Source organism: Phocoena sinus, chromosome 1 (genome assembly GCF_008692025.1).
Source record: "Phocoena sinus isolate mPhoSin1 chromosome 1, mPhoSin1.pri, whole genome shotgun sequence".
NCBI lineage: Eukaryota > Metazoa > Chordata > Mammalia > Artiodactyla > Phocoenidae > Phocoena > Phocoena sinus.
The window spans coordinates 144,200,947-144,215,935 of record NC_045763.1 but is presented as its reverse complement, the minus strand read 5'-3'; the positions used below and the strand labels follow the sequence as shown (position 1 = coordinate 144,215,935).

Here is a 14,989-nt window from a genome sequence, read left to right as displayed (position 1 = left end):
ACATAATAAGAATCAGTAACAATTGTAGTTGAAACATATGGCTTAGTACATATATTGAGAAATAAAGGAATTTTTTAAAATCTTAATGGACAGGATGATATCAGTGATAAATTAACTGCATAGCATTCTCTAAATTCTGAATTGGGAAATCATGGAAGCACCTTTGAAAGTGTTTTCAAGTGATTTAATTTACATTATAGTCATTTAACAATGCATTTTCTTCTGTGGTAAAATATTCATATATATATATATATATATATATATATATATATATATATCTTGTTTGTGAAACATCATGCTAATAAAGTACCACAGTCCGCCAGTTATAATTATTTAATCTTGCCTATAGCCTTCATGGGTTATAATCCCAATGTGTATGACTACTATACCTTTATTTCTGAGTTTAGGTCAAAGCTATACATAGAGATCTATTCACGCCTCCTAATATAATGCCTTGTCTTGCTGGATTATACAATTTTTCCTAGTTTTCTCATTTGTTTTGTCCTGATTGTTATGTCTCAGCTGTACATTTTACAATAAGACCCCAAAATATTTAAATTTTCTTAGCCCCAAAGAGAAACAAATCATTATTTAATCCAAGAATGCTGACCAGTTGAGAGAAAATGGCAAAAATCAGTTTCGTTCGGTGAATTTGAGGGAAGTTACAGGATATTTTCTTCTTAAAAGACCCAACAAGCACGTTTAATTAACATGTATTCTCCACTGAAGATGAGAATGTGATTTCTCTCCACCTTAGGAAGAGCACAGCCTTCCCCTTGGCTCAGGCATGAGGTAGGGATGCAGCTGTTGATACCTAGGCTAGATGAGAGGAAGTGCAGTTGACGCAGAGGTAAATAGCAGCTGGGAAGGGAAGGATGGCTGGGGATGACCTTGTGCTCATCTCTTACACCAGCGTGTTGTTTCTGAGCCTCTGTTGCAGAGATGCTCTTCCTGTAGCAAGGATGGGTAGGGGGAAAACCCAGATTGGATGTTAAGAGGAACAGGGGAAGAAAATACTGCAGAAAGTTTGTTCAACATTTTGATTGGTGATCTATGTGCTTTTCAGGTGATATTAAAGAGAAAATGATTTGCACCCAAAAAGACAAGAGGTAAAATTTTTAAAGAATGGCAATAAACTCTATTTTTGAAAAGCTGATCTACACACACGAAGTCCTCCTCGCAAAGACATCCCACCTCAATATGCAAGTCTTTCTGAGCTTTAAAATAATTCATCTTTTTTCTTGTTTGTCTCCGTCTCCCCTTTTTTCTTTCTCTCACCTGACAGCTGCACCTGATTTATCAGATCTAACATGTTAGTGAAATATTTGCCATTGCATTTTTGTATTCCTGAAACCAATTTCATTTATTAATGTGTCAGGGGTCACAATCATCTTGAATTCAGTTTTGAACCCTATACATTGAAGTTATCAAGATCTGTTTCCATTCCAAGTTCAGGAAATTTTACCCTGAGGCGCACAAAAAAGTATTTTACCCTCAAGCATCCAAAAAAACATACAAAAAAGCATCATGTTGTTTTCTTGACACTCTGATACAGCCTTTATTTAAATGTATTATCTTCATATAAAAACTGAGAACAAGGGCTACATGATGAAATCTTTGTCGCTTAAAAAAATACACATTGCCGTCTAAGCATTGAGCATTTTCTTGATTTTTACAGGTTATTTCATGCTGAAATTATGCCTATTTGCATGGATAGTCATTCTTTAAAACTAGCCACAGATGCAGTCCTAGGGAGCACGTAGATGTTTTTACAGGTGAACCGAAAGAGATGGGAGCTGTTCCAAACACTCTGCACGCTGCCTTTGGCAATAGACCCTGTTATTGTGAAGATGTGCTCTGTTAAGCAAACGTGAAGTTTAATATTAGATAAACCCTGTGTGAAAAAAATTTTTCATTTTCTTCATAAAACGTTCATTGTAAGCAAAAAGATGCGACATCTTAACATTTATACAAAATTTGGGGTTAGCATCGCTGGTTAACGTCACAAAAAATGTCAAGTGCCTTTTTATATTGTGTTCCCAAGAAACAATGGAAGTTCATATACAGAGACGGTATTTCCCTTTCTCACATATTTAATTGATGTTATTTTCTGTCTTCTTTATATATCTTCCTTCAGTCTTTTTCTTCCGCCTGTGTTTTTCCTCATCCTTTAATTTGGCACAAGAAATAAGATTCACAAATGGTGTATGTTAAAGAGCTTCTTTAGGCATTTGAAGTATTATTTTGGCAGATTATAGGAAAAAAAACTAGCACTGAAGATGTATTTATCCTTGCCTAACTCAATTTATTGTTCCACATATTGATTTCTGAAATGTGACAATGTCCTTCTGCACTGAGTCCAACTTTATAATAATTGAAGTCATCAAAAACGACATCATGAAAATTTATAAATATTCTCATACTTACATTAAAATCCAGCAACAGATACCATCTTCAAATGTGATTTTAGTAAAAAAAAGCACATATCTGTGCTAAATCAGCAGACTTGTAGAATGAGTATTTGTGCACTTATTTCCATGCTAAATTGGCCATTTATGTTGGAAAGATGCTGATGGGAGTGTTCTCCTCCCCATTTCACATATGACAAAAATGTTTTAAAATTCAGTAATAAAGGGTGTGTGTGAAATATTTGCATTTTTAGAGTCATTTTTTTCCCCTTAATCGCGTTAAAGCCACCAATAATTTTATCGCAGAAATGGAATTTTTCATCCAAATTTCACGCATCCTCAAAATTTAACCTTATTTCTTAAGTATAGACCACTTTTATCTTCTTTTGTAATATGAATCTCAGTGCCCAAAATTTAATCAATTGGTTGTCAGAGGCTGTGTTCTTATAATCTACTGTTTCTTCTGAAGATAAACAGTATCATTTTAGGCATTTGTGAAAGAGAATCATATTACTGGTGCTTAAGCAGTTTTTGCTTTTTTTTTTTTTTTTAATCTTAATCCATCTTAAACCAGTGGAGCAGAAATATTTAAAAATGTTTCATTTCAAGCAGAGTGCATAATAAATTGCAATAATTGTAATGTGCCATAAATCCCAGAGCCTATGCATTTTGCATTTGATTCAGGATTGAGGTCAGGAAATTTGGAGAAATTTAAAGAAAATGATTCATCAGTCCTTTTGTTCTGTTGGCCAGGGTCCCAGGATTCTTGAGCTGTGCCCAGCTGACGAGCTTTTGAAGATGGCACAATAACTGTCCAGTGATGCCTGACCATGACAGCACAGCCCTCTTAAGCCGGCAAACCAAGAGGAGAAGAGTTGACATTGGAGTGAAAAGGACGGTAGGGACAGCATCTGCATTTTTTGCTAAGGCAAGAGCAACGTTTTTTAGTGCCATGAATCCCCAAGGTTCCGAGCAGGATGTTGAGTATTCAGTGGTGCAGCATGCAGATGGGGAAAAGTCAAATGTACTCCGCAAGCTGCTGAAGAGGGCGAACTCATATGAAGATGCCATGATGCCTTTTCCAGGAGCAACCATAATTTCCCAGCTGTTGAAAAATAACATGAACAAAAATGGTGGCACGGAGCCCAGTTTCCAAGCCAGCGGTCTCTCTAGTACAGGCTCCGAAGTACATCAGGAGGATATATGCAGCAACTCTTCAAGAGACAGCCCCCCAGAGTGTCTTTCCCCTTTTGGCAGGCCTACTATGAGCCAGTTTGATATGGATCGCTTATGTGATGAGCACCTGAGAGCAAAACGCGCCCGGGTTGAGAATATAATCCGGGGTATGAGCCATTCCCCCAGTGTGGCATTACGGGGCAATGAAAATGAAAGAGATATGGCCCCGCAGTCTGTGAGTCCCCGAGAAAGTTACCGAGAAAACAAACGCAAGCAGAAGCTGCCCCAGCAGCAGCAACAGAGTTTCCAGCAGCTGGTTTCAGCCCGCAAAGAACAGAAGCGAGAGGAGCGCCGACAGCTGAAACAGCAGCTGGAGGACATGCAGAAACAGCTGCGCCAGCTGCAGGAAAAGTTCTACCAGATCTATGACAGCACTGATTCTGAAAATGATGAAGATGGTAACCTGTCTGAAGACAGCATGCGCTCGGAGATCCTGGATGCCAGGGCCCAGGACTCCGTGGGGAGGTCAGACAATGAGATGTGCGAGCTGGACCCGGGGCAGTTCATCGACCGAGCCCGGGCCCTGATCCGGGAGCAGGAAATGGCTGAAAACAAGCCGAAGCGAGAAGGCAACAACAAAGAAAGAGACCACGGGCCAAACTCCTTACAACCCGAAGGCAAACATTTGGCCGAGACCTTGAAACAAGAACTGAACACTGCCATGTCGCAAGTTGTGGACACTGTGGTCAAAGTCTTCTCCGCCAAACCCTCTCGCCAGGTTCCTCAGGTCTTTCCGCCGCTCCAGATCCCCCAGGCCAGATTTGCAGTCAACGGGGAGAACCACAATTTCCACACCGCCAACCAGCGCCTGCAGTGCTTTGGCGATGTCATCATTCCGAACCCCCTGGACACCTTTGGCAATGTGCAGATGCCCAGTTCCACAGACCAGACAGAAGCACTGCCCCTGGTGGTCCGCAAAAACTCATCTGACCAGTCTGCCTCCGGCCCCCCTGCCGGCGGTCACCACCAGCCCCTGCACCAGTCGCCTCTGTCGGCCACCGCAGGCTTTACCACGTCCACCTTCCGCCACCCCTTTCCCCTCCCCTTGATGGCCTACCCGTTTCAGAGTCCATTAGGTGCTCCCTCCGGCTCCTTCTCGGGAAAAGACAGAGCCTCTCCTGAATCCTTAGACTTAACTAGGGAGACCACGAGTCTGAGGACCAAGATGTCATCCCACCACCTGAGCCACCATCCTTGTTCACCAGCACATCCACCCAGCACCGCAGAAGGGCTCTCCTTGTCTCTCATCAAATCCGAGTGTGGCGATCTTCAAGACATGTCCGAAATCTCACCTTATTCGGGAAGTGCAATATCCTTTCATTTGCCCCCCAAGGAAAACAAGCCCAAACCAAAAAGGCTTCCCAGAAGGTCAGGTTTACACATTATTTAGAATGATGTAGATTACTAAAGAATGCAGTCTTTCCTCTTCTTCAGAGTAATAGGCTTTTATCAGCACGCGTGTGGCACTTCTGGTTGCACAAAAGCTTCACAGGAAACCAACATTTTTGTAACTTTCACAAGTTGTTAATTGCCCTAAAGTGGTAGTATTTAATTTGTGTTTTTGCAGCAGGGTTTTTTTCTGCTGTTTCTTCCGGTATTATCTTCTAATCCTTTTTTTTTTTTTTCCCCCAAGAGTAGATTTAGAGGTGGAAAAAAAAAAAATCTCATTGTAATATTGAATTCTATCAGGTTTTATTTTAATGTAAGTTTCATAGCTGAGTAAAGAGAGAAAAATCAGTTTTCAGATCCCTAAGACTCCATAAGAAGAATTCTCCCTTTCGTTAATCTATAAGCCTCCTGGTCTGTTTAAAGAAGGCCTGATTAAATCTTATGAGGAACAGTCTACTGATGGGAGGCTGCAGTGGGAGAAAGATGGTTGTAGATAGGGAGTTAGAGTCTCTCCTTATTCTTTAAGTGAGGTGTGTTCTTTTGTTTGTTTGTTTTAAAGGCAATATACAGGTACTGATTTATTCAGACGGTATCCATCTCTCTCCCGTTCACCCAAGGTCTGTTCTTTGGGTCGGGTGCAGCTGCCTCTATGCATGATTGACCTCTGTTCAGCCATACACAGAAATCTTTTGTCCTAACATACACAAAGCAAATTATTTTGGAAAGCGAGAGAGCACAATTAAATATAAAACTCAGCCGTATTCGACTTTAAAAATGCCTCTTTTTATGTCTCTTTTATATTTTGAACCTGACTTTTATGTAGAGATGCCAGTTATATTTTTTTATTAGACCTGTCCTGAACTCTAGCTATTTTTAACTCACGATTTTTTTCTCTGTAAATTGGTCCTTTCAGTAAATTTTTTAAAATCTTGTGGTTGTTGATGTTTTGGGGGAGTAGAATAGTAGCATTGGGGGGGCAACTAGAGACATTTCTTTTATATAACTTGCCAGATGGATATAAAATTTAACAATTAAGTTGGCTGTTGCTAAATTAAGGGTTTTGAGCAATCGTCTTGATGACTAGAGATTGACATTTTCATATCTAACCCTACTCCAGAGGCTGCCATGTAAGTGCAAAGTCCCGGCTATGGTGGAAATGTGTTTTCCTTGATATGAAGTTCATCTCCTTCCAGCCAGCTCAGGATAACAGTGAAGATTTCTGATAAGGTGAATGTGAGCCACAAGTATGAGACACACTTGGGTAGTTAAGCACATTGTCTCTTTCCATAGAGAGGAAGAAGAGAATAACATCTTGAGAGAAAGATTGGAGGACTTAAGATGTAAATAGAAATCGAGTCTTGGTTTGGTTGCTGATTGAATTTCTAACTTTCAGAGATCTAAAGTTTAATCCACCAGTCATGAATCAAAGCTGTGCCAGGCACCATGCCTTACACACCATAAGCAGGCAATAAACATTGGTCAAATTGGACTATAGCTGTTGGTGATGAGAAAGGCAAAGTACAGACCTTGAACGTTTTTTTTTTACCCTCTGCAGGAGAGCACCTTCTGGGGTTCATACCAGGCTCATGTCCAGGGCTAGACCCCATTGCTCCTCAGAGATCCCTTACTTCATTTTGAAGCCAGTGGTAGTGATGGTGGGTTGTTTCTCTCTCTCTCACACGCGCACACACAGGAAAGGGACGTGCCCATTTGGATGAATATTTGAAGCCAGGTTTCAAAGTCTTATAAGGCCATACTAAACTCTTTAACTCAAGATTCCAGTTTCTGGTTTTGTTTGTTTTTTTTTTTTTTAGACTTGTCACCGTATCCAGATAATTATGCCTGTGCTTTTTTTTTTTTAATAAGTTGGGTCTTCTAAGAAAAAAATCTTTAGATCGCTCTAAGTGTTGACTATGCTCACTGTCTCACCCTCTCTAAATCCCCTGAGGAATCTTGAGGATTTGAATAGAAAGAACTTCCTTTTCTTTCTATACATATCAAAGACTTTAAATTTAGTTGTTTCTTCTTCAGAGGAATAACTTCACCTCTGTCTTACCATAGAAGATTCTGCCCAACAGCAACGGTTTGGAAACACCTGTATTCATATGAAATGTTAGTTGCTTACACCTGGAGTTGTTTATTTTGTGTAGCTAAATAATTTTGGCCTCTTGCTGCAATGAATGATTACATTTCCCATATGCCGGCCTTCCAGCCTCTGTTTCTTTCCCTTTTCCCTTCTATGATCTCGCCCTTCTAGCCGTTTATCTCTTTGCTGTATTATTCCTCAGGAAGAAGATAGGCAAGCATCCTTTTCTAGAGTTCACACAGTTCTGAAGCCAGTGAGGATCTGAGTGTTTGCAGAGAGGCTGGGTCTGCTTTTCTCCTGTCTCCATCCTTGTATGGCGATGAGTTCTCCCCTTGACTTACCTGATGGTGTCTAGGCAAAATTCTCAAGCTTTTAGTTTAAAGAAATCTCTGGGAACCGGAGATTCTGGTTATCTTACTGAAGTAAGATAACAGCAAGTCATCTTACTTCAGTTTAGGTAGACAAGGCCATCTGTGAACCTGTTATGCAGTTACTCTTAGAAAAGATCAATGGGAATGAGGAGAAATGGGATGAAATGGTACCTTCATGGTTGTCATTATTGTTTTTATTTTTAGTCCATGGCTTTCCAAACTGTAATGAATAATTGAATTCTTAAGGAACAATTCTTTCCCACCGCAAAAGACATCATCTGTTTCCCTGAACAAAGTAGCCAAGATAAGAACTATTAAGAACACCAGCTTATCGGATAAATCCATTCTGCGTCCAGCGCATTAGGCATATACGTTGTACGTAATAGAGCACACTACCTTGTTACCCCTTCTAATAGAAAGGAACTAGTGAACGTGTGTGCATGGTAAACTGAATGTCAGTGAACCTGCTCCAGAAGGTCACATCTTGGATATAAAAACTGTGTTCAGTATCTTTGCAAATGAATCTATTTAATCAAATATTGAATTTTATTCAAATTCCAAAAGAAACAGCCAGCCAGTTGTTTTTTCCTTGTCATTCATCCTCTTTGCATCCCAAGAAAAATAGCCTTGTTCGGGCCTCAAACATTTGCATGCACCCAATTAGAGCACAAGAGCGGCGTTCTAAGCACTTAAGACATGCAAGGGAAGAAACTGAACCTCTTCTCCGTGACAGTCAGCTTTCCCTGTTCGACTTTTAGGGAGAAGGTTAAAAAACACGTGAAGTTCAAAAAGGAAAATGATTTAATAATTTGAAACTAAAATCCATCTAGAAAAACTGAGTTAAAAATGAATTTCTAAAATGGGAATTAATCCATAGAATTTGGTCTTTTACATCTTTGGAAGTGGTGCGGGGCCATAGGAATTCTGTTAGGTGTATTAGCTGTAGGGAAACATGTATATTAAAGATTGGAAGACTCTGGATTCCCCTTCCCCCTCCCCCCAATTATGGACTAAGTAAATTAAAAAAATATATATCCATAAACTACACATCCCACCGATTATGTTAAACTCCTTTGTGGAGCAACAACCTGCTCTATCCCTTTAATTAAATGTGAGGGTTTAGATCTTTTCTCCCCTTTTCAGGATTCTAAGGGGGGAACACTAGAAACATAGCAAATCAGAGCCTAAGGAGCAAGCTAAAATTCTCTGGGTTTCAAAGCACTTTAGAAATTGTAAGCAAGTGGTCCCGATCCATTTGGTTGGAACTGCAGCATGTAAAACCTCTAGTCACAATTCAGGGTTCAGTTGGAAAAAAAGAATTTTCTTCCTGCAGCCTTCGCAACCTATTATTCTCCCATTTGCCTTTTTGCTGCCTCTGCTGCTTCTCCCGCGGCTGCTGTTTAGGTGAAGTTATATTGTGCTTGGTAAACAGACAACACTTAAATTCGCAGGTTGTTTGCACACCATTTTAGGTTCAGCTGCAGTACCCTACTTCTCTTATCTTTTATATTCCCGAGCAGATGTCTTTCATTAATTTATGGATTTATCATCGTTTTTTTTTTCTTTTCTTTTCCTTTCTTCTTTTTTTTTTTTTTTTTTACACCTGGCAGCTGTCTCAAGTTTCAGCAGTTATTGTCTATTTTGCATTATACATAGAATTGAATGTCATCTGTCTTCACAAAGCTATGGCTAAGAGAATTGAGGCAAAGCCACATGAGCTGCCGGGACAGATCTTGTTTGCGTTCCATCCCCCCTCACCCCACCCCACCCCCCTTTACCTCCTTAATATTTATTTGTGCTCATTTTCTTTCCTGGCCTTGAATGGAGCTTAGCTCGTGTTCAGTACAGCTGTATGTTTACTGAATCTATTCCATCATGAGTCATTGTGCGTGTGTAAGTATCCTGGAAACAGCTAGTGCTTTCTTGGAAGAACAGTTGCTTTTCAGCACAAGCACTTATAAGGGAAATTAACCAATTGGTCAGTTCAGATTTATTTTGAAGAGAAAAAAAAAGGATTATCTAACTGTTGGCTTTTAAATCTTTCATTAGCTATTTTTAATAGTTTATTAGAAGCATATATTTTATGGGAATTTTATCTTAATTACACGATGAGCAAGAAATAAAGATGTATTCTGTGTTTCATTTCCACTGATTGATTCCAAGTATTTCCAACAGGAAGCATTTTAAAGCAAAAAAAAGTACTTGAGAAATTCAAATTAGGATGATTTTTTTCATGAAATAAAAAGCCTCTAAATCCCAACCAAAATACGATGGATACTTTGCTCTGTCTTTTTAGATAAAAAAAAGACGAAAACATCTTAGCATAATTTAAAGACACTGAAAGCTTCAGGAAGTTTTGGTGGCTCAATAACTATCTGAGAACCACAGCAAAACAATTCGTTTTGTATGAGACCAAATTTGAAAAGGTTTGGAACTTTTCCCTGCTAATAATTAATTGTACTAGGTTGTTTGGACGTAGCCTTCTGAAAGAACAGATTAGAACCCAGATCTGAGGATGTTTGTCGAAGTTTGGACTTGCCTAAAACTCTTATCACGAGGCAATAGGAGACAGCTTGCAACTATTATTTCACTTATCCATTTGGACAGATGGTCCTGAAGTGTGCCGGGCTCCTTTAGTCCCCTCTCTCAGTCTAATGGAGGTTACTGGAGGGCCTTTCAGCCCTCTCCTTGGCACAAGAAGTATGTCAGTCATAAATTATCGTCTTTGTAATCATTAAGGATCTCAAACAAAAACACAAGTTCAGTTAAACTGCTTTGGCTTACAGATAAAACATCAAAATTTCTTTCTTCAGTGTTTATTTACAGCGAAAACAAAAGGCTCAATATTTAACCTTTCAATTTACAAACTAAGGTGATCTTTTTCAAATTGCGTGGTATTAACGGGAATGCTAATTGATCAAATTCTCAGCAGAATATTTGGTTAAACCCCCTGTCATAAGTAGTCAAGAACTTATCAGTATTAATTCGATTATGCTTCTCTAGGAACTTTCTGGTTTCCCTGTGTTCCTAAGATTGGTCATGCTGTACTTGATGATGGTAATTTAGAAACTTTCACCTTTCCTAAGTATCTGTGTTTATTTGACCTTGCTTCATACGGTGTGAAATTTTTGTTGTGTTTGTTAGCCAAGTGTGTGTGTTTGCTTATGTGTGCGTGTGTGTGTGCACACACCCACACGTACATATTTTCTTTTCTTTTTTTCCCTTATTTTTTTCCCAGACTCTCTTTTAAGAGAAAATCCTTAGAGAAGCTTCTAGGAAGGACCCTTAATTGACCTTGTGGGGGACCACATTGATTTTCTCCACGTGCATCTTCATTTCTGATAAATTATAAAGCCATTAATTTGCTGAGGAAATGGCAGGGCCAGGCTGCGGCACAGATGTGACCAGAGCCATCCCAGCTCCGAGTCTGCTGAGGAGTGCCAAGAATCTGGGGGAGAATCAGGAAGCCTGGATTGTTATGGTTAGCCTCACATTCTCTTGGGAACTGTTTTAGTTGCTGCTGTTTACAGATCTAAAAGGTAATGATGTTTCCAGATAAATAGACCTTCTTATTTTGGGTAAGTGGCCATTTATTGATCTGCTAACCCACATTTATTGATTTGTTAGCTCCAACCACTGTGCCACTCTCAAAGGAGTTAACTATAAATCCAGGAGAGGCAAATTGTATTTGGTTTTGGATCGTTGCTCTAACAAAAGCGACACCCCCTCCCTGTTCTCTCGGTGCCCAAACTACCCCTCCCAAGTTTTAGCTGTTACTGAAAAGGAAACAATTAAAAGGATATAATAATAAGACAGGAAGAAAGTGAGTCAAGATGCTCCATTATATTAGCGCTGAAAGGTAAAATGTGAAGCTTGCCTAACAGCGTTCAAAACAATGCATTTTATATTTTCATGTACATTAGTATAATAATTGGATGTCATCTGCAGAGAGCGGAGAGAACAAACAGAACTGTAATTGTGAAGAAGGAAAAAACTCTCGTGATAAAGAGTTGTGCAGTACCTGTTGGGTGCATTTGTCTCCTCAGCAACAAGTGAACGTATAGATAGCATAAGGACTTCAAATAGGGGGATTGTTTTGCCATCCTCACCACGAAGTCTCCAGGATTCCGCAACCAAATTGTGCACCTTCGCCATTATATTTGGCAATTTCTGACCGGCAGTGGTCATTCTGAGCGGGCAGCAGCAAGTTAGTGATGGATTCCATGGCCAGCGCCATTTATCTTCCAGAATTCCTATGGCTGCTGGGTGGTGGGCCTCCAGATTCCTGGGGGGGCGGGGGGGCAGGGGAAGGGAGGGATGGTAGGTGCTTGTGTTTCAAGAAATTGTTTCCTTAACCAATTGCATCCTACATGCAGGAAGGATTGTCACCCAATCACTTGAAAAAAGCAAAGCTCATGTTCTTTTACACCCGTTATCCCAGCTCCAACATGCTGAAAACCTACTTCTCTGATGTAAAGGTAAGGACATATTTCATTATTAATGTTTTCAATTTCTGTGCATGAGGTAGTGATTTGAACTCTTGGAAGTTAATGGAGATGAGTGTGGCGTTGATTGGTGAACACACCTACGTTGTAATCGATTTAATGCATTTGTCCTTTGGTCTAAGGCTTTGCCAAGCAAAGAGGAGGCTCCTTGTGTGTTAAGACGAAAGGACTGGGCGCACAGATTTTCATTCTAGTCCGGGAAACTTAACCTCGGTCTTTATGTGTCTTAACTCCTTGGAAGAAATTTCGGTTGGTCCTGGAGGGATGTGCTTTAGAGAATTTTATTTTCCTCCCCTCAGCCACAGTAAACTGTTTCTGTTTTGGTTTCTGTTGGTTTCCCCATATTTGTGCTTAGGAAAGCAAACACTAGCACCTCTTTTTCCCCCTGTCGAAAGGAGCGTACATTGAAATTCTCTCTGCAGTAGCTGCTTAAAAACAAAAGTGATGATTGTCTCTTATTTACAACTTAATTTGTTGTTGATGTAGAGTACACTGAGCATAAGGAGGATGAATAAAGTGACAGATTCAGGACACATTATTCAAATGAGGATATGAAAGCTGTCGGCCTACAGCTGCAGCCTCCCTCATTCTACAGAATATGGGGACCTCCTGGTTCTGTGTGTGTGTGTGTGTGTGTGTGTGTGTGTGTGTATGCGTCTGTGTCTATGTGTGGGTTTTAAGTAATTGTTTGCAACAACTTGATGTTGTGTTAATCATCTGTAACTTTTTAAAACATAGATTGGGTTTTGATGATGATAATGAGACACATGGTATCATTATCCAACGAACTCGATAAACATTACATTAGCCGAGATTAGTTTATTAAGGCTGGGTGCTCTTCCCCCCCACCCTCTCCTGCCCACCCCCGTGTGTACAAGTTCTTATTTCTGCCACGGAGAACCCACGAGCTGCCAAAATGTGCTCCTTCCTCCGTGACTCCCCTCTCTCTGCAGTGGGTTTTGTGCCCAATGTCTGAGTTGTTTCATTGGCCCCTTTCGCAGGCCGACCCATTTCAGTCTTGCCTTCACTGGTGTTTTACTTGGCCTTGTAAGAAAAGTTCTGTTTTCCCTCCTGTTTGCTTTTAAATCGTGTAGCAACTTCGGCCTTTTATCTCTCTCCTTCCCTGGCTGAGCTCCTTAAGGAAGGCATGTTTCCTCCTCCTTCAGTGCCAGCAAACTGGGCAGGATGGGAAGGCAGAGAGAGGCAGTTACTTAAACGGCTGGATAAGAATCATTAAGCCCAAGAAAGGTCGAGTGCCACAGTAGACCAGGACAGGGTTGGGACCTTGTGGGGGACCATCTGAAACTGACAAACTGAAGGGCATTTGTCAATTGGTTGAGGACCAACCAGCTTCTAGAGCCTAGTTCTTCTTCCAGGGCATTCTCCCGACACTTTAGTTCTAGGAGGGGGACATTGAGGAGAGGGAGAAAATTGTTAGTGTGTGTGTGTGTGTGTGTGTGTGTGTGTGTGTGTGTTTAGATGTCCATGTTACCTCCTTCACTCCTCTTGGTGCTGTGATCTGCAGTGTTGTGATATAATGATAACAACACCTTATATTATCTATAATACAAAATCCTTTCATTCAGAAGGCCAAAGAGCTTTACAAACTGCATACATAGGGATCACTCATCTACCACTGACATGCAGACACCTAGAGGGTGGAAAGTAGCAGCCATTCTGAGCCAGCAACACTATCCAACAGTAGATGTAAATATTAGAAGCATTCATGTTTTTGCACACGTGTGGCGGGGGGAAGGGCAAGGGTGGGGGAGATTGTGGATTTGTAGCTTTAGAAATACCGGGCACTGTAAACCAACAAGAAATTGTTCCCATTCCTTTAGAACACATCTAGTAATTCAGCTTTGCAAATAATCACTCACTTTATGTAAATAACAATTAAATACCTGGGTGACCATTTCATTTAAAAAAGCATTAATATTCAGATTATAGATTCCATCCATATTCTATCCATACTGGGAAAGAAGGCTGTTAGTTAGAATGTACGTGAGTCTGGTTAACTCCCAATTATCCACTCTAATGGAGGGGAAACAGTAGGGCATATAATGCAAAGCAGAAAGTCACTGAAGGTCATTCCTCTTTTATTTTTGGAATGAATTATACATTTTTAACTTTCCTAATTGTGTTTTTTCTTTGGCTAGTAATAAATGAATTTATATTCCCTGAGCTTACACTAATGATAGTGGAAAGTCATGCATAGAAAGGGAAGGATAGTCCAGACAAGGTGTTCCAGAAACTTTCTAGGAAGCAATGGCAGAGCATTCTTGGATTTCTTTAATATTAAGGAAAATCCAGAATTTGAATATTGACAATGCATATACTCATGCATATGTATGTTATGTTTTATATATATATATATATATGTGTAGTGTGTTTGTATGTATATATATATATATATATACACACACACATATCTCTATCTAGATATAGATATATAAATGTGGATACTTATTTGCAAGGCTGAAATAACTATATAGATATACGATCCAAAATTTTATTTCAGTCCAGATTCAAGAAACCACAGAATTGAGAAATCCCTAGAAATTGGAGAAGAGACCCTTAGGGTTTTATCAGAAATGAAACCCTGCATCATATATCTTGAAAAGGACATATTCTTGTGACTCTGGACCAAGTAATACTTGTCGCAATGATACAAGCGTATACTTGTTTGTGGCCACATACATGAAGAGAAAATTCCTAATTCTAGCAAAATGTCGCTTTCTGAATCACAGAGTCACTTCATTTCAAATAGTGATCAGAAGTTCGTTTTGCAAGGAAGAAAACCAAGAGACTCACACGAGTGGAAAATACTTTGTTTCATGAATAAGGTGTAGCCTAGGTGTCCATCCAAGACACAGTTGGGAGGTAGCGCTAGACTGAGTTAATCTGTAACCAGCTCCTGGTAGGTGAGCCCCACCAGAGCCATCCTCCCTCCCTTGTGTTTTTCCTTAGGAAGGGAGACAGTGCTTCACTCTC

General features: G+C 40.0%; 1 protein-coding gene across 3 annotated transcripts in view; it reads left to right on the top strand.

The window, feature by feature from the left end:
- The window catches only part of PROX1 (prospero homeobox 1), a 53,373-nt gene that overhangs the window by 5,274 nt on the left and 33,110 nt on the right, over positions 1–14,989 (top strand). For 2 of the 3 annotated variants that reach the window (XM_032611806.1, XM_032611822.1), the window contains exons 2-3: positions 3,162–4,953; positions 11,861–11,968. In XM_032611806.1, the coding sequence (XP_032467697.1) occupies positions 3,229–4,953; positions 11,861–11,968 (1,833 nt within the window). In that variant the 5' untranslated portion in view covers positions 3,162–3,228. Of the gene's footprint in view, positions 1–1,071; positions 1,110–3,161; positions 4,954–11,860; positions 11,969–14,989 lie in introns of those variants that run through there. The other variant, XM_032611814.1, reaches the window with a different exon arrangement.